The 21,592-nt window shown below is 41.8% G+C and overlaps 2 protein-coding genes across 7 annotated transcripts; both read left to right on the top strand.

Annotated features, from left to right (window-relative positions):
* Positions 1 to 1,266: 1,266 nt before the first annotated feature.
* On the top strand, positions 1,267 to 14,754 carry lctla (lactase-like a). 6 transcript variants are annotated; one of them, XM_047362837.1, is made up of 15 exons: positions 1,336 to 1,403; positions 1,591 to 1,697; positions 1,849 to 1,999; positions 3,431 to 3,591; positions 4,731 to 4,818; positions 6,652 to 6,761; positions 6,836 to 6,964; positions 7,061 to 7,156; positions 9,662 to 9,716; positions 9,783 to 9,944; positions 10,545 to 10,819; positions 12,046 to 12,172; positions 12,257 to 12,456; positions 12,527 to 12,590; positions 13,875 to 14,754. In XM_047362837.1, the coding sequence occupies exons 3-15, from the start codon at positions 1,873 to 1,875 to the stop codon at positions 13,988 to 13,990; spliced, it is 1,710 nt and encodes a 569-aa protein (XP_047218793.1). In that variant the 5' UTR covers positions 1,336 to 1,403; positions 1,591 to 1,697; positions 1,849 to 1,872; the 3' UTR covers positions 13,991 to 14,754. The 6 variants fall into 6 exon arrangements, with proteins under 6 accessions (XP_047218791.1, XP_047218793.1, XP_047218792.1 ...); XM_047362836.1 differs by having other exon boundaries at positions 1,350 to 1,403; positions 1,489 to 1,697; XM_047362835.1 differs by lacking the exon at positions 1,591 to 1,697 and having other exon boundaries at positions 1,267 to 1,403.
* Positions 14,755 to 14,818: 64 nt separating this feature from the next.
* Positions 14,819 to 21,392, top strand: tipin (timeless interacting protein). The gene is made up of 8 exons (XM_047362838.1): positions 14,819 to 14,948; positions 16,097 to 16,247; positions 16,360 to 16,450; positions 16,543 to 16,618; positions 16,841 to 16,963; positions 17,040 to 17,103; positions 19,807 to 20,016; positions 20,608 to 21,392. The coding sequence occupies exons 2-8, from the start codon at positions 16,109 to 16,111 to the stop codon at positions 21,240 to 21,242; spliced, it is 1,338 nt and encodes a 445-aa protein (XP_047218794.1). The 5' UTR covers positions 14,819 to 14,948; positions 16,097 to 16,108; the 3' UTR covers positions 21,243 to 21,392.
* Positions 21,393 to 21,592: the final 200 nt, after the last annotated feature.

Here is a 21,592-nt window from a genome sequence, read left to right as displayed (position 1 = left end):
GTCACATTGCCAGAGAAGCTTTCACATTGTTCTTTATTCAAGAATATTAAAGGAAAGTTAAGTGGAAGGAAAAACTGTGGCAGAAAAGGGGTCACAAGCAACAGCTTTAACCACAGAATTGTGTGGATTGTGAACCAAAGCCCATGGAGGCAAAGCATCCTTGGCATCTTTAACACCTCAGCAGGACCATAGGCTGATCACCTCCATGCCATGTCCCCCATATGCAGTAATTCACAAAAAGAGGAACCACAACCAAATACCTTGACTGATTGGCTGTGTTTGGTTTTATCCAAAGATGATGCTGTGTCTTATGTCCAAACAGATTTACTTTTGTCTAATCTGTCGAGAGGACATTGTTGTGTCAGATGCAGCTTTGCTAACCTAAGTCCTGCTGCCAAGTTATTTCTAGGGAAAAAAAAAACATTCTCCTTCAATCCTTCCAAGCAGCCATATTTGTTCAATGTTTTTCTTATCGTCCTGTCATGACCTTTAACCTCCTAACTGAAGCCTGTAGATTCTGAGATGAGTTTTTGGTCATTTCTTTGAGCTTCACCCTCTGACCTTGGGCTAAATCTTCTAGGACGTCCACTCCTGGGAAGAATGGCAGCTGTCTCAGATATTTCCCTCTTGGAAATGATCTTTCTCTCTGTAGAATGATGGACTTCAGATAGTTTGGAGTTGAACTTATAACCATTTATAGATCTATGAGAGGCAACAGTTGCTTCTCTGGGGTTATTGCTGGTATCTTCCCATCATTGTGTCGACACACACCTGCTTTAATAGAGTTGCTCAAACTCATGATGATAAATGAATCAATGCTTCTCATCAGCAGCACCTAGCTGTTACTTTCCCATGTTAATAACATGGAAGTAGCAAGGGTGTACTTAGTTTATTGCTCATAGGTTTTTCAGTTTGGTATATTTTGTTAAATAATAATAAACAATGACAACATTCAATTGGACTTGAGGTCAGATTGAATAACTTTAAAACCGAGTAATGATCACATGATTTCTATGTAGAAATGGAAGAGGGTGTACTTTCTTTCCTCCATGTCTGTAGAGTATGAAGCCATGTTGAATGAGCCACAGTAACGTTAAAATCCCTCCATTCTCCCACAGATCTGTTTGTCCAGCAGATTTACTGTCACACTCCACTGGCTTTAAAAGATACGGCATTTAGAGTGTGTGTGTGTGTGTGTGTGTGTGTGTGTGTGTGTGTGTGTGTGTGTGTTTGTGTGTGTTGGGGGGGGGGCACTCAGTATGGGCTGATGAATAGCAGAAAATGTCCTGGATGCTTCACTCTGTTTTGTTTTTGTTGCACTGGCAGGGAACCAGCCAGGAACGTGGCCCAGAAGCTTCAGGGTTTTTCCGGCATCCTGGAGGCAGCTGAGACAAATGCAGCAGGTCAGACGTCTGTGTGTGGTTCTGAGTTTGGTGGTGGCGGCTGAGACTCTAGGGAGACTCATTCCAATTCCTGTCTTTTAATTAGATTTGAGAGCACTGAAGAGCCCTGGCACCCTGAAATGTCTCTCATCATCACCGTGCTGAACAAGCTGTCCTACTTTCTGTCTCTGATCGCGTTTTGTGTCAGTGTGTCTCACAGCTGGCTCAAATAAAGCTGCTCCTCTGTTAGATCCATGAGTTCAGTGGCTGAGCGTTTATTCTGTGGAGATCTGGGAAGTGATGCTGAGATTTGAGGTGAAATTAAGATGTTTTCATTTAAAACTTGTGGACAGCTGATACCTGACCGTGAGTTTATCTTTGGCTCAGTTCAACAGGGTAGAGGTGCGGTTCTTTTGGAGGTTTTGGATGCAGAGATGTTAAATCAGGCTAATTACCTGTTCTGCAGGTGTGAATGAAGTAAGCAAGGACGATGCCGCGGAGAGGAATCCTGAAGCTGGTCCATCTTCTAGCCCTGGTGGTGTGTGTTTCAGCTGTTGGAGACTTTGACTGGACGAGGAACGAGAAAACCTCTTTCTACTACGGCACCTTCCCAACTGGTACAAACCTTCAGTAACATATTTTTAACTGGTATTATGGAAAAAATGTCCTGCACTGTATAACTTTGATGAGTTACATTTCTGTTTAACAAAATGTATTCTAATTCAGTCCAAACATTTTATTTAGACCCAAAAATTCCAGAGATTTGCAACATTTTATGTTATTTTTTTACCCAACCTGTCCTGTCGCAGTGTCTCAGGGGCAGCTAAAAAAAGCAATTGTTGCATTTGTGTTATACTAGATCAAGTTATTTTAATTGTCATTATGTCTCTTTTGCTTTTTTTCTGAAACATTCCTGCAAAACATTCCAGTAAAAGTAGTTTCATTCATTTATTTTGCCACTTTGCACAGATCTCATTCCTCAAAAAGTCATTCTGGCATCAAGGAAACCCAACTTTTAAGAATCCTAGGCATACCTTTCTCTGTGTTTTCTGCAAGCAAGTGTAAGGTTGTCCAATGGTATGGGGTCATTTCCTATAATCTCCTCTGGGGACAGGTCAAGACTGCAGCTGTACCCTCCTCCTCCACAGTCAGGCCTTTGGAATGTGGTTTTTCATTGTCTGAGTGAAGCATGCATGGGCTTTCCTGGAGAAGATGTGGTCTTGAAGGGCAGCAGATGCTGCTCTAAAATCTCTGCTGGACGTTTCTGCATTATTGCTGCTATCGGTTCTGTGGAAATTAAAATTTCTAATGACACTAATACAAGCCCATACCATGATACAACCTCCTTTTGCTCATTGTGCCGTTTATTTCAACGAACATCTAGAATACTGATCTATCTGACCAGTGATTTCTCTGAGCCCAGAGAAGCTGACTCCTCCTCTGAGGTTAACATGAGGCTTCTTCTCTGCACAGTGAAATTTGTGGATTTAGCTCACTATGAAAAGCTGGACAACATTTTCCCAAAGTAAATCTTGCTCCAAGTGGTTCTAGCTGGTTGATAAATGATGGTTCTTGATGCAGAAACATCTGAGAGATCAGAGATCACAGCGGTCCAGCTGAAGGTTTTTCTAGATTCCTTGAATAAGAAATGTCTCAGTCCTTTCCAATCTTTCAGAGGAACTTTGATTGTAATCTGATCATTTTCTGATAAACATTTGGTGTTCTTTTATGAATACCTTGGAGTAATTCTGGCTTGGAATTATCTGTAGATGTCAGCTTCTTGAGATACCTTTACCTAATTATATGTTTTTAGCTCCATGTCCAGGTCCAGTTTATCTTAGAAAATCTTTCTGAGTAACAGAAAAAAACGAAATGATGACTCCTCTGTATTATTTAGTGTTGTATCGCTGCTCTGGAACATTATTTAATCTTCTTTAATTAGCAGCCAAAGTTTAACCTGGCTTATTTTTCATCAGTACTCAGGTGATTTCCATGTCTTACAGTGGAGAAAGTCCAGTTAGCATCTGGCCTGTGGTGTTTCTCTGCAGGTTTCCTGTGGGGAGTCGGCAGCTCGGCCTATCAGACTGAAGGAGCTTGGAATAAAGATGGAAAAGGAATGAGCATCTGGGATGTTTTTGCTCACAAAAAGGGAAAAATCTCCTCAAATGAAACAGGAGACTCTTCATGTGATGGCTACTACAAGTTCAAGGTGGTTTACGATTAACATAATTCTCCAAATGTTTAATGTTTATCATTATTATTTCTGAATTGTGCATCATTAGTTGAGTATAATCCGTTCAATTCTTAATGCCTGAAAGTACCTGTAGAACATTACACATCTCTAGACAAATCTTTAGAAAATGTTAATTTTCAGGTAAAAAAAATCCGACTACAGTCCTTTACATTCCACTGAATCAAAACTCTTGCCTCAAAAACCGAGGTACTGAAGGTGGATGAGTTTAAGTGCCTAATATGAACATACCTTCATACCTGGATCCATCATTCGAAACAACAGACAAAGTATCAGAAAGGTAAAGAAGAAGAAGAAAAGTTCAGGCAGAGTGGACTGGATGGAGACAAGTCAGGGATGATCTGTGACAGAGGAGCATGCTAGGAGTACAGCAAAATGGAAGCAGAGAATCTACTCTGGCGCCACCTGGAGGAAGCTTCCAGAAAGAAAGGAAGTTGCCCCCTGACGATATTTAAATTAGCTTGAGATAAAAACTGGTAACTAAAAAAGGGAAAAACTGTTAACAGGTCTATAAAATGATGGCTTTTTGTATCCACAATATATAAAATAAAAGTAACTGTATAACATTTAAAATGGGACGTATCATGCAAAATCCACTTTTTTACACACTGTTTTAGTGTGCTGCTTTTGGCTCCTTGAGGACATACAGTAACCGTACTGCATGTTTTAAATGATATCATTACATTAACAGTTTAGCATTGATTTTGCCGTTTTTGTCTTGTTTCCGCGCCTCTAGATTATTGTATCTCTACTATCAAACTACAAAAATGGCAGAACAGGGAGGAGTGGATCGCTCTTTGACCTGGAGGGGGGTGCGGTGTGAGTGCCTCAGTAGCATCTAAAGACGAGTTGCTCTCAGACGCACCTCAGAACAGGTAAAAGAGGAGCCTGTGGAGCTACAAGAACAAGGAGTTCAGACCAAAGCATTGAGGTTCCACTTTATATAGACCACAGCTGGATGATTTCAGTGTGAAGAGGGAGGATTTAAAAGCATGATATGTCCCCTTTAAAAGCAGCTTTTAAAGTTGAACTTGCTTGTTTTATGTCAGCAAATTAATTTAAAATGATGTTTGTTTCTGTTCCTGTTTGTGTTTAAGGATGATATCAGCTTGATGAAGGAGATGAAGCTGAATCATTATCGATTCTCCATTTCCTGGCCAAGGATTTTACCCAGCGGATTAAAAAGTAAAAACACAAACATTTATGCCCCATCTCACTTTGGCCTCTTTACCGCATGAAAGTAAAATGTTGATTTCTACAATAAGTTTTCTTAACTAGCATTTGATGCAACAGAAACCAAAACGCTGCAAAGAGCCCCAAAACTTCTCCAATCAGCAGAATTAGTGGTGACAGGTGAGGGTGTCAGGACTGGATATGAAAGCATCATCTGGCATAGGTTTGATGTTTCCAGGATGGCTTTTGGTTCCTCACACTCACAAACAAATTTTCATCAGTCTGTCTCCTTACAAACTTACCAACAGTTAAAGTTTTCAGCAACATTCAGTAAATGAAAGTATGTCTGTTGGAGGACCTTTAAGCCTTGGTGTCTCTGTGATGAATAAACATCTACATGGAATAAGGAGTGGAACGCCATCATCACTCAGCACAGTCAGCCCCTGATCCAGAAATAGCTGAAGCTGTATTCCACAAGGAGGAAGCAGAGGGTGAGCTCCACATAGAAACATGGCAAAGTTCTCTGGACTCGATAGAAAAACGAGTCCTCATTGCAGGTGGACATCTAAAACAATCTGAAAAGTGTGGCACGGCTCTTAATTTAGCCTTTCCGAGTGAATATATTGTAGAACTTTGGTTGCAGTCTTTGGAGTATTTCGCTACCAGCTTTGCACATCTTGCCACAGATTCTCAGTGAGAATTATGTCTGGACTTTGACTAGGCCATTTCAAGATATGAATCTGCTTTGATCTAAAACAGCTATTGTATGTCTGGTTGTATATCCAAGGTGGGTTTCCTGCTGGAAGTTGAACCTCCACCCCAGACTCAAATCTTCTGCAGCCTCTAACAGGTCTTCTTCCAGGATTGTCCTGGATTAAGCTCCATCCATCTTCCCACCAACTCTGATCAGCTTCCCCATTCCTACTGAAGAAAAACATCCCCACCGCATACTTCTGCCACTACCATCTACTGTAGGGAGAGTGTGTTCAGGCTGATGTGCAGTCCAAAGGTCAATGGATTTGAATGCTTTTGCAAGGCACTGTACTTCCATCAAAGTAGAGTCCTTCCCTGGGTCTCATTTGCATGATTCCCAGCTGCTTGGCTTCAGAGATAAAGGGTGTGAACAGACAGGTCAGATGCGACTCCAGCTGAACAGCTTGGAGGATCATGAAGGGGACAATCAGACAACAGCAAACATAGGAGGTCTGAGTTGCAGAAATCAAGGATACAGGAAGAAAATAATATGATTGCTCTGGAAAACTGCATCTCCTTAGGTCCCTGATAGCTTTAAGTGTCATGATCTGCACCTGTTTGTGTTTCTGTTATTTGCACTCCCCAGTTTTTCATGCATTTCTTTACATCTGGGTTGTATTTAAGTTCCTGGATGCTGTGCCTTTGTGGCATAATTCTTTGTTAACTTGCTCATGTCTTGGTTCTTGTCCTCAATTCTGTCAGTCGTCATCCTCTTCATTACAATATCCATTTACCACCATCCGTCCACCAATGTCCTGTTGCTGCTTTGGTCCTCCACAAACCTCAATCCTGACAATAAGGAAGATGATGGAACGCTGACACTCTGACCTGTCATCAGTTTGTCTGCAGGTTGGAGAATATTCCAGAAAAAAAATTGATTTTATATACTAGAAACTTGTTTTGGCTTTTTGGGTGGCTCTTGGCTGTTTGTTTGTTTTCTTCCATCAAATTAGTTTGTTCAGTCAGTGAAGGCAATGAACATTGTGCTTGCAAGAGTTAAATGAATGCATAAATAAATGATCAAAGAGGACAAACTGTGACTGCTCTTTTTAGTGCTGGAGAATAGAAGTAATTTTCTAGTGAATCCTGCAGGTGAGCACATTAACGAGAAAGGAATTAAATATTATAACGACCTGATCGACTTGCTCCTGGACAATACGATAACACCTGTGGTCACTTTGTATCACTGGGATTTACCTCAGGTGAGTTTCTGCTGCAGATCTGAGGTGTTAGTGTGGATAGAATGACAATGTGGCTCTTCTCCACGTTCCCACAGGTGCTGCAGGAAAAATATGGCGGCTGGCAGAACGAGAGCATGGTCAGTTACTTTAACGACTTTGGCGACTTGTGTTTTGAAAGGTTTGGGAACAGAGTGAAGCACTGGATCACCTTCAACAACCCCTGGGTGAGTAAGGGTGAGACGTAACGGTGCATTTACTGACAGCTAGAACGTCTGGATTATGAAGCACACAGTGAGGGTCTGGTTCTTTTATTTTTTTAGTCAATTTCTGTAGAAGGATACGAAACAGGAGAACATGCCCCAGGACTGAAGCTGAGGGGAACTGGAGCTTACAAAGCGGCCCACCACATCATCAAGGTAAGTCTGTCTGCTGTTCAGTCCAAAGCTGGCAACCAACAGGCTCCAAAAGCTGCCTCATCAACAGTCATTAGATAGTTAATTAAACAACAAACGCTGATGTATTTTTATGGTCGAACACAACTTTTTATATATAACTGAGATCTTGGAAAAAAATGTTAACAGTTTGTTATAACATAAGGTTCTGTTGTAATGGTGATCCTGAAAGAATCCTGGTAAGGGTGAGAGGTAGAGTACACTCTGGAGGCCCAATGCATCTCCTTTGAACTCCTCCAGATGAGTCCATAGATGAAGCTCATTTCAGCCTATATCAGGATCTGGTTCTAATCAAACATGGGAACAATTAAAGAAAAACTCTCAGGGCTTTACTCTAAGGCTGTTGAGCTGTCCTTTTACGCTGTTTGACCTTTAACACATAAGCTTTGAATGTTTGATCATTTATTGCAATTTTGTCTTCAGGTAGGTTTTACAGAGATGGCGACTCAAGTTTCAGACTCGGACCCCAAAGTTGGGGTCATTCATTTTGGTCTGACAGACCGACTAGGCTGCGCAGTTCGGCGTGCAGCTCAACAGACATCGCAGCTTTGACGTCAACCAGGATTATAAAACCCGCGTCAAATAAATGTTCGTTGCCATTTCCAGCGTGTCTCACGGGACGACGCAACGGAGGCGCATATCTGGAGAGACAAAAACTTTTCCTCCACACGGCCGTTAAGAGCTTGAAAGCTGGAAATCTGTCTGATATAAGAAGGTCAGAATATTCATATACCGATCTAAGACCACGCCAACACCCAGCGCAGATGGAAACCCACAGAGGTTTTATGTCCAAGGAGACCCCCTGTTGATTCAGTTGGCTGCAACGGTTCTTCATATTTTCCCCGTTTTGGATGGATGAGAAGTTTACCTTTTTTTTTTTTAGTTCTTCACGGATGCGTGAGCCGCTCCCCCTCGTTTTCTTCAGACCTGACCCATCCTCAAACCGGTGGAGAGAAGAAATCAAGGCCAAAGTAATTTCGTTCTTTTTATATTAAATTGGATAGGTGCATTTAGATGTCTGGGCAGGATGAGGCATAGTTAAGGTGATTTAGAATCACCAGTAGTTAATCCAAGGTATCAACTTGTTGCATGCAATACTGATTGAAGCGTTTTATGCTGAGTGTTTGATTTGCTGTGCAAGTGGTGCTGAATCACGGAGCGCGGATGCGATCAGCAAGGTGTGTGTTCATGTTTTTGTCTGGCTGATCCCAAATCAGCCAGGAGTTAGAAGTTGGACTTTTCCATTCAAAGCAGCTGCGGTCTGGGCCTCGCCTGACCACTCCTTTCTCCCAGTTTCATTACTGGAGTTTTTCCGCTGAGTTCCTGCCTCAGAGTTTTATGACCCTTTGTTCAAGATTGGGGGCAATCAGCTGTTAGTGGCTAAAGGTGCAGCTCACCAACTACCCGCTGATCGCTGAAAATCAAGACATCAGCACCAGGAGGGCTTCTCTTTCCATTTAACCCACATTGCACATTTTGTCCATAAAACTGCTGGTTTTATCTTCATAGATATTCAATGTGCATATATTTTAGGTTGTCATTTTTATTCCCTTTGTGTAAAATAGTGCTTGTTAGTTAGGCAAAGGTTTTTGGACCAGAATGGTGGGATATCAGGGCTACATGGTTTCAAATCATTTTTACATATATAATTAAGAGAAGCATTTGTGTTTATTTCGTGCAGGAGTGATTTATCTGTAAAAATAAGGTTGAAGTTCCCCCACCTTTGGTGAAGCGGTTGATTAAACAGTGACATCTAGTGTGGTTTTGGTTAATAATTATCATTTATTAATAATAATTTACTAATTGTAATTATTAAAGAGCTTTGAGCCCATAATCACAACACCAGAGGACATCTCTGATTTCTGTTCGTAAGTAATGATTTTAGTTAAGAAATTATTTTTAAGAATTATGATTTTTAATTATAATTTTTTATAAATATTACTTAATCAATAATCATAATCCTTACACCAGTCGCACTTAATCCACAAATATAAAAGACTTTAGACTCAACTTGACTCGTGTCCAAGCGACCGGAGAAAAGACATCTCTGGCATTTTGCTGAAGTCTAATGTTGTCCATTAACAGAAGTGCTTTGGGCTTTGGGTGTCTCCTTGCTGAAAAGCGCTATATAAATAACCTTACCTTACCTGACCTGACCTGACCTGACCTGACCTGACCTGACCTGACCTGACCTGACCTGACCTGACCTGACCTGACCTGACCCGACCTTACCTTTTGGGGGACACGACCTTTAGGATGTCCTACCATTAAACACTGGAAGAAGTGACAGGAAAATGAGTTCGGAGATGATTATAGAGATATTTATTCCTAGATATGTTGAAGGACCACAGGAAGAAAATGTGATGTTTAAATATTAGCATAATAATAAATACATCTTTATTTTTGTTTATCCTTTCAAGTAACTATGAAAAGACTTCCTGTTGATACTTGCTTTCATTTCTACCACAGGCCCACGCCAAGGTTTGGCATACGTATGACAGGAAGTGGAGAAGCAAACAAAAAGGTGATGGAGACAGGTTTGTTTTGGGTTTTTTTTCAGTATATAACTTTTTTTTTTAACTTGGTCTAGGTCTGATTGGGATCTCCCTGACTGCTGACTGGGGAGAACCAGTGGACATGTCCAACCAGAGGGACATCGAAGCAGCAGAGAGGTACATTCACTTCTACCTTGGCTGGTTTGCCACGCCGCTCTTCCATGGAGACTACCCGCAGGTTATGAAGGAATACGTTGGTATGTTTCGGTCAGATGTTCAGTCATTATAGTTATATTGTTTCTTTAAATACAAACTGCATGGTTTAAAACTCTTGACCCAGCACTCTTGTCTTTATATTTTATATATTTATGAGACATTGGGCGCTACCTTTGAGATAAAGACAGGAGTAGAGCTGCTGCTCCTACATTTTCAAAAGAGTCGGCTGAGGTGGTTCCCCTGATGAGGATATTTATATATAACACTTTGGAAAAGCTGGAGAGGGTCTCTAGGATTAGGGATGTTAAGACCTCCTGGATGGATGGATGGATGTTTTTTTTTCCTATTTCTGCATCAGAAATACAATATTTGAGACTCATTCTATAAAACAGAAAATAATCCAGCAAAATCTTGACACAGGACATCAAGTGAACTGTTTTTAGCGATTCCTAATGAGTCAGCAAACATTCCATAGTCAGGTTAATGATGCAAAAGTCCGAAATAAAACTCTATTACTTCTAGATAGCCTGGAAAAGTACTAATCCCTCAAACTTGTCTGGAAGGAAAATGGGAAAAAAAAAAGGTTTCTGGATTCAGCATGACTTTAGTCAGCTGACAGTTCCGCAACTCTGTTTTTTCAGGAAGGAAAAGCGGTCAGCAGGGTCTGGGGGCTTCACGGCTGCCTGTTTTCTCACCTCAGGAGAAGAGTTACATACGAGGAACTGTCGACTTCCTGGGCCTCGGACATTACACCACCCGCTACGTTACCGAGAAGAACTACCCGTCAGGTTTTGGGGACAATTATTTTGCAGATCGGGACCTTGCTGAGCTGGTGGACCCACAGTGGCCCGACCCTGGCTCTGAGTGGCTCTATTCAGTCCCCTGGGGGTTCCGGCGCTTGTTGAACTTTGTAAAGGTAAAGCAACAAAATTGGCAAACTATCCTGACTTCCAGTAAATGAAGTTTTCAATGTTGTGAGTGGATTGGTATGAAAGATGTATATTATGCAATGTGTTGCTGTAGCGAGAAAGAGGAAGTTACTCTTACCATATCAGCTTTTTCGATTTCAACACTTATTGATCACCTTATCATCTTGGGATGAAAAATCCACATGTTCACAGCAAATGACCCCTGACCCCCACCAACGTGTTCACATATTAACTAGGATAATTAATCATAAAATAAGGCTAGGGGTTTGAAACTTCATCAGTGCAGACTGAGCTACTGCATTGCTTAGCAGGACAGCAAGTTAATTACATTTATTTTACAGTAATGTGTGTTATGTATGTACATTTTGATGCAGTGACGCATTTGCAGTGATGCATCTCTAATGTTACAGAATGTTTCTGCATGATGAAAAAATCTTTGTCAGCAGAGTTTAGCTAAAGATGCTTACATATGTGATGCTGGAAAGTTAAAGCTTAAAGCTGCTCATCCTGTTCTTTGTGTTGTGTAATTTGCCAGTTTATAGCACTCAGACTTTATTAGGTTTTTGTAATTTGAAAAAACATCAAAATATTTAGCAAAAAATAAACAACAAAATTGTGACAGAAGATAAAAAAATAAATAAACCTTTTATCATATGTGTGGCATTTATTACACTAAAAGATTGAATGTAGGCAATGTACAAAAACACAAAATAATTCAAATGACTTTTATCTATTTTATTTGTTTTTATATTAAAAATATAAATATGTATTAGGCTCAAATTCTCCTGTTCTTTTAAAATTCTCAAAATTTGTTTTATTTTTCTTAAATAATGAAATGTGTCTTTTTATTCATTCGTCACTCTGTTTGTTCAACAGAACATTTATTTATAAGACAAATTTGTGTTAGAAATAACAACTGCTTATTACTCTGCAAATGTCCTGCACAAAATCCCAAATAAAACCTAGTTTGATGAACAGAAAATAGGATTTAACCTCAACAAGATCACAAAAGGAGCTGAATAATGATTCCTCTTCCAGGTCTTGGTTGGACGTTTTCATTCAGACAGTCTGGAGAACTGTTGATCAAACCCACTTTAAATAGTCCACAAACCTGTTTGTTACTTTGGGGGGAAAGAGGACTGGGTCAGGAATTTCTGTGGTTCTGGACAAGCAGATCTGACACCCTGAATTTAATGTGTGATCTTACTGACAGAGCCAGTATGGAAACCCGATGATCTATGTGACAGAGAACGGAGTCTCAGAGAAAATGCTCTGCACAGACCTGTGTGATGACTGGAGGATGCAGTACTTCAGGGAATACATCAACGAAATGCTGAAAGGTGACAGTTTTTCCCTGAGTGGAACGCTGTGGAACAGGGAGCTGCTTTGATTGGTTAAACATCTCACTCTATTTGGACCCTCAGCCATTAAAGACGGCGTCAATGTGAAGGGTTACACCGCCTGGTCTCTCCTGGACAGCTTCGAGTGGGATGAAGGGTTCTCGGAGAGGTTCGGCCTCTACTTTGTGGACTTCACGAACAAAGACAAACCACGTTACCCAAAAGCTTCGGTCCAGTTCTATAAACGCATCATCAGCTCCAACGGCTTTCCCAACCAGAGAGAGGTAAACTCCACCAGGAGAGTCAGCTTTAAACCCAGTTTCAGTTTGACTCTGATCTGTTTGGTCTCTGCAGGTGGAAAGCTGGAAGAGGAAAGCTGTGGAGACCTGCTCCTCTAGTAACCAGCTGCTGGCTGCAGGTCAGTATGATGAAGCTCTAAATGAAGCTGTGGAAATCAGGTATAATCCATATCAGGGTTTTCCTTTGTTCCTCCACCAGCTGAAGAAAATCCCAGATAGATCAGGAGGATGCAGGAATGAAAAAGCTTTGGCCGTTAACTGATGTTTAAGTGCAGATGATGAACTGTCGCTGCTCCAAAATCATTATTGTACTTTTGATATAAATGCTGAAAAACAAACCTTCTCCACTGCAGTCCTGGAAAAGTTTAGGACCAGGTTTGAATGTTTAATGGAATGCTGTTGATGTCTGGGCCTGCGGTGATCTGATCACAGGATGTGTATCCTTCTTCTTGCCCCTCTTCCATAAAGATCATGTTTGTTGAGTGCACAACCAATAGTTGTTGTGTGGATAGATTCTTCCCACCTGAGCTGTGACTTTATGCAGCTCCTCCAGAGTTACCATGATCATCTTGGCTGCTTCTTTGATTAATGCTCTCCTGTCAGTCTAGGTGGATGTCCGTGTCTTGGTAGGTTTTGCAGGTGGTCCATCCTCTCTCCATGTTCAGATGATGGACTGAACCGAGCTCTGGGAGATGTTTAAATCTTGGGATATTGTTGTAGAAACTAACCCTGCTTTGAACTACTCCAGAACTTCATCCCTGACCTGCCTGTTGTGTTTCTTGGTCTTCATTATGCTGTTTGTTCTCTAATGTTCTCTAAAGAACACAAACAGAACATCTGCAGTTAGACTGAGACTAAATCACTTGCAGCTGGTTACAGATTAAGGGACTTCTGAAGGAAGTTGGTTGGACTGGATTTCATGTAGGTGTATCGGAGTTAAGGGGCTGCCTTTTATTCTTGGAAACTGTGAACAGGAGGCAGTTTTGCTTCCAGTTAACAGAGATGCACTACTTGAACTACTACTACTAATACTACTTGACGTGTCGGTCAGTCATATAAAATCCTAACAAAATGCATTAAAGTTTCTGGTTGCAATGTGACAAAATGTGAACACGTTGATTTCATATTTCATACAAATATTTACCGGTATACCACAATATACCGCATCCAGTTTCAGTCCAGGTTCTGACTGCTTTCAGGGTATCGTTTTTATGTTTTATCCAGTTCACTTTGACCTGTGAGTCATTTAGGAGGAAAAAGTTCCTAAAGCTAAAGTAGAGCAAAAGAACCATGGGATGTTCTGTGCTGATGAAAATACTGATGATGAAGACAGTGGAGGAGACTCCTCCTGGCTGTTGTGTCTGGAAGCGAAGATACTGAAGGTTCTGTTTGGTGTGTTGCAGATCCGTTGATCGGCCACATGGAGATGGTCACAGAGATCGTTGTTCCCACTGTGTGCACACTCTGCATCCTCCTTAGTGCAGTTTTCTTCATGTTTCTGCTGCGGCGACGCCTCTGAGGAACATCTCACCTGTTTCCATGCAAGCAGGGCCCAGCAGCCCTGGAGCTGAAGGAGCCAATCAGAGCTCATCCTGTCCTGCTGTTCTGTTTCCTTCAGGTTGTCAATAAACGGTCAAAACAAGCAGACTAATTGTTAAATCTATTAATGATTTCATAGTGAAGAGGCTGACCTGGAGGTTTTGGTTTACTGTTAAACTAATAAATAAAAATGATAATGAGCTGAACTGTTGCCATCTGTAGATCAGTGAAGTCTGCCTCTGGTTTGGATTTATACTGAATGAATGCTGAAGACCAGCAGAGTCCAACATCTGGAGTCACTGTCATGTTTCAGTTGGTTTCTCATATCTGAACACAATAATTAACAAACCTAATAGATAAAATCAGAACTGTGGTTGGTTAACAACTTTGTTTTTACTCTGACTGTGAGTTTAATTATATTTTGGCATTATTTGGGTTTTGTATTTTTAACTTTAATATAACAATGTATCAAAGTGGTTTAAATGTACATAATTAACCTGAGAATTATTTAGAAGATTTGTGTTATATATAACCCAGTAAAACTATCTTTTCTAAGATTATGCCTTAACTTTATGCTCTAACTCTTGCTTTAAAGATGTGCTTAATCAATGCTTTGGATCAGCAGCACCTGTCAGCTACTTTTCTTTTAATAGCAGTAAGTGTGTACTTATTTTATTTTTTTTTCTACAAACAGCTTTTTCCATTTTGGCTCCATCTCTGTATAATAAACAACGACAGGCTGGACTCTGGTGTGCGTTTTTGTATGCTTGAGGTTAGATTTAAATAGTTTGAAAACATGGTAAAGATCAGGTCATGTAAAACCTTATGAATCCAGTGGGGGGCAGTAATGCAGCTCCTCGGATGTGAGCTTCAGGAGAAGAAGAAGAAGAAGAAGACGCACTAGTGGCGGTTTCTTTGACGCTGCAGCTCATCAACAGGTACATTAAAGTTTGATTTAACGGACTTTTAGTCGTATAAAGACTCTTCTTTGGGTAAAGACTGGGGTGTTTATTAGTTTCAGATCTTCTCTGGCAGCCGCTGGTTCTCATTTCAGCTAATTTATCCGCAGTTAGTTTATAGCTCACTGTCAGGTTCGTTCAGCAGACAAACGAAGAAGTCTTTATAAAACCTTAAGGTCCTCTATAATGCCAATAATTGAACCCGACCCAATAAATAGGTTGAGTCCAGATAACCTGCTAGTTTTTGTTTTCAGAGTTTACCGCCTTTATTGTTGCTTCTTCTGGAGACTCTCCGGATGCTTGTTGCTGCCCTCTAAAGTCTAGAAAGTGTAATACAGTTTAAAAGCATCAGATTCTAGGTAAATTTAGCACTAATTAGGGGGCGATTTTGACATTTCAGTTGTCAACAGAGATTGACAGAGTTTTACCCATAAAAATACCCCTCTCACCACATGCACTGCATTGGATTAAGATATTTTGTCATTGATATGAGGTGGAATATTGCTGCCATATTTTCCAGTTTTCATGACTCTTAATAGGTGAACTTCTAGGAGGAGGGATTGCTCCAAGTCAATGATGCGATGCAATAAGTTTAGAAGCTTTTTACCAGCTTTGTATTATAAACTGAATTTAACTGCATTGTTTCAGCTGTTCCAGCTGAAATCAGGTTTTGTTGAATCTCTGTGATCTGTAGCCTCCGTTTCCTGCTCTGAACTGACAGGAGTGGCACAAGGTGTGGTTTTCTGCTGCTGTAGCCCATCTGCTCCGAAGTTTCACATGTCGTGATTTCAGAAGTGGTATTCTGCTTGCCTTGGTTAAAACCAGTAGTTATTTGAGCTGCTGTTGCCGTTCCGTCACCTTTAACCAGTCAGCTTACCTCTGAAGCAGGGAAATCCACCCATTACACCTGAAATATCCCACCAAATACTGCATCCAGGTAGTTTTTAATGATTGAGGATTTCAGCTGTGAACTTTTAACAGGTTGCAGTCAAATCAAAGATCTAGATTTAAAGAATAAATGTTCCAGCCATGAGCAGCAGGATCAGACCCGTTTGGATCAGTACAATCCTGTTGGGTTATAATCCAGGCACTCCTAAATCTGATGGTGGCTGTTTGTTTTCTTGCAGGATTCAGTGGCCATGTATGACCCACAGGAAGACGGCATGAGCGACGATCCCGACCTTGACAATATGGAGGACGAAGCTTTCCCTCCTCTCCCTCCTCCGCACTCTCCTGGAGAGGGAGGTGCTCAGACACACGGAGACCCTTTTGGAGATGGTGAGGGGCCGTCAGGAATATTTCTCACTTTATTCCTTAAAATATCACAGGAGATAAACGATACGACCTGATGAAGCTGACCTGTTGTTGCGATGCGGTGTGTTTGATGCAGCTGAGGAAGGTGAGGTGTCCAAACTGGCTGACGTTCCTGCTGCTAAAAGGAAAGTAGTGAAGAGGCCACAGCCGAAGCTGGACTCCCAGAGGTGCCTTGGATATTTTTACACGATAAAATTCGGTCTCATCTGTCAATGCCTGAATAATCTAGTCGCTCATGTTTGACGTTGTTGTCTCTCAGGCTGATTTCAGAAAGAGGACTGCCGGCTCTCCGCACTCTGTTCGATAACGTTCGTTTCAAAGGCAAAGGACACGAGGTGGAAACTCAGGTTTTATTTACTGTGTCATCATTAAAAGTTTTACCTTTTAGTACAAAAAAGATGAACTTTTGTTCTCTTGCAGGGCAAAAACTAATCTAAGTCCAACTGTTTTTGTTCTGATCTATACAATTTTCAAACCGATAAACGGCTCTGCTTTCCTTTTGATAATTTTGGATCATATCTGCTTGACTGAACGTTTGAAACCAACTCTGTAATCAGGCTGAGGACCTGCGGCTGCTCATGCAGAAGATGGAGAACTGGGCCCACAGGCTGTATCCAAAACTGCAGTTTGAAGACTTTGTGGAAAGGGTGGAAAAGCTCGGCAGTAAGAAGGAGGTTCAGGTGGGATGAAACAGCTGAGTTCTTCTGTGCAGAACCTCCACAGAACCGTTTTTAATGGTTTTCCTCTGTGGCGCAGACCTGCCTGAAACGGATCCGACTGGACATGCCCATGACCTATGAAGACTTCATGGATAAAGAAGGTAAGACGGACAGGACAAAAAAAAATGATGCAAAGCTGGTGCCTGAAGGATAACGTTTCCGAATCTGCAGATCAGATCTGCAAACCTGGTCACTGCAGTTTTATCTAAACCTGCTGCTGTGGAGAGGCTGAACCTTCAGGACCGTTAGATTCACGCTCAACTGAAGAATAGTTTATGGTCATTGCAGATATTTATCCACTGGATATAAAACGGTGTCAAAACCTCTGTTAAATAATTTCTCTTTAATATGGGATCTTATATTGAGAGCCAGAAGTGCCCCGATCCACAAAATAATTCATGTTTGTTACATCTTTTTATATGTAATAAAAATATAAACGCATTAAAGTAATAAGCTCCACAGCACCCAGCTGCCGACCAATCACCTGGTCTACAGGGCTGTAGCTTACCAAAAGAAACTCTTTAATTATAGATATTTAACGTATAATAAAAATATTTTCAGCTTCATGTATTTAAAAGATGTTTTAAACGAACAAATCACTAAATGTGTCTATTTAAAGTAGTCATTGAATTATCTTATGATTATTAGATGTATTAAATTTAAACTGCTGCTCTTGTCTTTTCATTCAGTTCCAGCAGTCAGTCACCTTCTGTTCAGAAGTTCTTGGTATCTCAGATTGTGAGGACATGCGTTGTCCTCAGCCTTCTTCAGGTGACCGCTCAGGTCTTCTGTCAGATGTAGTTCTGGACTCTGGCTGGGCCAATCCAAACCGTTGTTCAGTGGATGGGGACTTACGTTTAGACTCACTGTGATGAGAATTTAAACCCCTCTTCATCGGTCTAAGCTGACGAACGGAAATCATTCTGTATTCAAGTAGGGGTGAAACAATTAATCAGATTAATTGTGATTCATTACTGAAATAATCATCAACTAATGTAGTCAAATAATTAACTGGAGTACACAGACTCTAAAACATGCCATTTTCTGAAGGAACAAGCCAGCGGTAATTAGGCCAAAACGGTATAAAATTCTATACATTTAGCATTTAAGATGAAAAACCTTCTTAGGGCCCTTTTCCACTGGGTCATTTTAGGCGGTGCGGCTCCGCTCCACTTGGTTTCGCTCTACTCGCTACGGTACCAGTTCTGTTTCCACTGAAGCCCCGCCTCCAGCCGTCGGTGTAGAGCGCTGTGCTGCTAAAAATGTTACATTAAAGTAATCTGAAACGATCAAAAATAAATAAATAGAAAATATACACATAAATACAGTGAATACTAATAATGTTTGTATTATTGTACAGGCAAGGATGTCTTATATATGATTTTTCTTGTATAAAATGAACCACTGGGATAATTATCTGGACCACAGCCCCGCCAGAACTTATAAAGTAAGGCTCAGGTTCTGATGTGAGGGAAGACGGGGCAGGAGAAGCAGAGAGGAGAGACGCTGCTGTCTGGATGGTGAAGCTCCAAAGTTTGCCTGAGGAAATTACATAATTATGTTCGGCTTTATGAGGAAGCTTTTGTTTCAGCCATGGCGATAACGAGGGCAAGGACTTTAAGGCCCAAAGTCGTGTTCTTTTGACCGCAGTGAAGATAGTTTTAGGTTGGATGTTGGATCTTCGTGATCCATGGATTCAGCAGGTCTTCCTCCCTTTTGATCCGATGCAGGCAGTCTGATTACGGGCAGCTGCTCCCTCTTCCTGCAGACGCTGGTTGTCTGAAGGACCGTCAGTAAATGTCAGAACCAAACACGCTGTTTCATGGTGGTATTGTTTTGTGTGGTTTGGGGGAAATGTTTGTGCGTCTGAACAGCTGATTTTGTGTGTGATCAGCTGGATGAAAAACTTGTCCTTTTTCCTTTCCTCCAGCCTTCAGGCGCGGTTTATAATTTGCAAATGTGGTCCTTAATATTATTGTAGTCGCTTTTGAGTTTTATCAACTTTTTCCGGCATAATCGGCCTTCTCATTTCTCCTGGTCCCACGGCCAATCGGCGAACAGCAGTCTGTTTACGTCACAGGTAGTCCCGACCCAGCCCCGGCTGTACCGGCTCAGGAGCAGGTACCAAAAACGTAGGTACCGGTACGCCTAAAACAGTAATGGAAATGCTCACAGAGCGAGCCAAGTGGAAAAGGGCCATTAATCTGTAAATATGTTGTAGCTTCACCCGGTTCAAATTCTATAAAAATCTATTAAACACCTTTTGCTGTCAGATTATTAATCGATAAAACAGTCAACAGACTAAGGGCTCAGCAAAATGATTTTTAGTTGCAGCCCTGAAGAATGATAACCCCACAGGATGATGCTGCCACCACCATGTTTCACTGGGGTTATGGTGGTGTCCTGGTGAAATTAAAGAGATTTTTGGAATTTGTGTCCAAGGGTTCCAGTTTGGTTCCACCAGACCAGAACATTCTCCTTGCAACATCTGGAGACACCAGAGCAGCAGCCCTGACCACTTTCCATCTAGTCTTCTCATCATTTCCTTCCAGGTTTCATAATGTCTCTGCTGTCCCTTCTCCTGACAAATCTGCATTTAACCACTAAAACAAAATAGTTAAATTGTCATAAAGACAGTGGTAGAAATATGAAGTTCAGTCAACGTCTGAGCAGAAAACAGATGCTTATAGAGGTAAATGTTTTATCTGAAGATATAAATATGATTAAACATGTAAACCCAGATATGTGAGGTCCTTCATGTCGTCCACGGTACTGAGAGTTTAACAGACGGAAACCCTTTGCAGGAGTGGAGGAACCACCGCCTGACTCGCAGGGGTTTGAGGATCCAGATCCGTTCAACAACACCTCCTTTAACGATCCTCAAGGACCGATCCACTCCACTCCGGCCCCCGTCGCTCCGGCTCCTCCCTCCCTGACCGAGGAGCAGCGCATGCGGATGGAGCTGAACAGGCAGCGGGCGCTGGAGAGGAGGCTCGCCCGACAGCAGCTGACAGGTGAGACGTTCGGGGACCGGTTCTGTTTCACTCCTAGCGCGCTTTAAATGTTCCTTGCTCTGGGATTACAGCCGTCCGGAAAGGACAAACTAGCTTCAGGTTTTTATTTGGCAGCTACTGGGACTTTTAACCCGGTTCTTTTACTCATTATAACAAACTGGGACGGTTAGTTGTTGCATTCTGGGAAAGTATGGAAAATGTTTAGTTTTCCAGACTTTATTTCCTATCCTGCGAAAATATTGTCCTTCCTTATGTCCTTCTCTGCCTTCCTTGCATCCTCCCTCCCTCATGTCTGTGTACCTTCATTCCTCCTTACCTTCCCTGTATCCTTCTTTCCTTTCCTCTTTCCCAGGCTCCATATTTCCATTCTGCCCACTGCAGACATCTGCTGTAAACTGGTGATCTGTTGGATTTTTTGAAATTGATGTAAAGGAACTCTGGTGTCAGCTGCTTGTATCAGTAACTGTATGAAGTTTAAAACTCGGATCTTTAAGGTTCTGTGTGTTGTTCCTGTATTTCCAGAACATTTTACATCAGGAAATATTTGATCATTTTAAACTGGGAAAATTTTAATCAACAGTTTTTGTTCAGATCCTTCAGACTCCCAGGAGGTCACAGCGCCCTCATCAGGAGATGATCCCAGCTCCGTTTCCACTGCAAATGTCCTCAATGGTTCTGCTGAGCAGGAGGAGAAGCTGGAAGAACCGGACCTGTCCAGCAGCACACAGCTGTCCATCCATCCTTCACCTACAGAACCGGAGCCAACTGCTGAACCCCAAACTCACCTTCCAGTAGAGCTTCCTGCTGATCATTCTGTCCTCAGTGGTTCTGCTGACCAGGAGGAGAACCCAGGAGAACATTTGGACCCAGATCTATCCAGCAGCACACAGTCACTAACACCCTCAGAGCCTCCTATTGAAATCCAGGCTCATCTTCCATCTGAGGTTCCTGCAGAACTCCCTGTCCACCCTTCTGCTGAGTCCACTGAAGAGGAGAGCAGTGGAACCAATGAGCTCCCTGTCCTCAGCAGTTCTGCTGAACAGGAGGAGAAGCTGGGGGACCTGGATCTGAATCGGTCCACCAGCACCTCCCCATCTATTCGTCCTTCACCCACTGAACCCGGCCCTCCTGCAGAACTCCCTGACGAACCTCCTGCTGAGGATAAGAAGGAAAATAATTCTGGACCTCCCCTTGGAAACATTTTAGAGGAGGGAAATGGACCCTGAGGGACCGGTTTCCAGGGCTTCATGTCTGCTGCTCGGGTGGAACAATTTGTACCTTTTGTGGAGTTTCCATAAATGAGGTTCAGTGTTGTGGAGCGACAGCATGGCTGTTATCAGCTGGTGGAAAACTGGATCTCTGCACATCAGAACCCTCCAGCTCCAAACGTCCGCTGCTAGATTCAGGGTCAGAAAATGTGTTTAAAAGCACAAAACCTTCATGTTCACTGAGCTGTAAGCTGAAAAGTTCTGGTATTTAAACCCAGATGTTTCACAATGAGCAGATTTGTCGTTGAGTTCTGGTTTTTTTGTAGCAGTACCAGAATTAAACTTCTTTGTCTTTAGCAGAAATGTAA

Source organism: Girardinichthys multiradiatus, chromosome 4 (assembly GCF_021462225.1).
Source record: "Girardinichthys multiradiatus isolate DD_20200921_A chromosome 4, DD_fGirMul_XY1, whole genome shotgun sequence".
In the NCBI taxonomy this organism is placed as follows: Eukaryota; Metazoa; Chordata; class Actinopteri; order Cyprinodontiformes; family Goodeidae; genus Girardinichthys; species Girardinichthys multiradiatus.
Note: the sequence above shows the minus strand (reverse complement) of the source record. Positions and strands in the feature narration are given on the sequence as shown.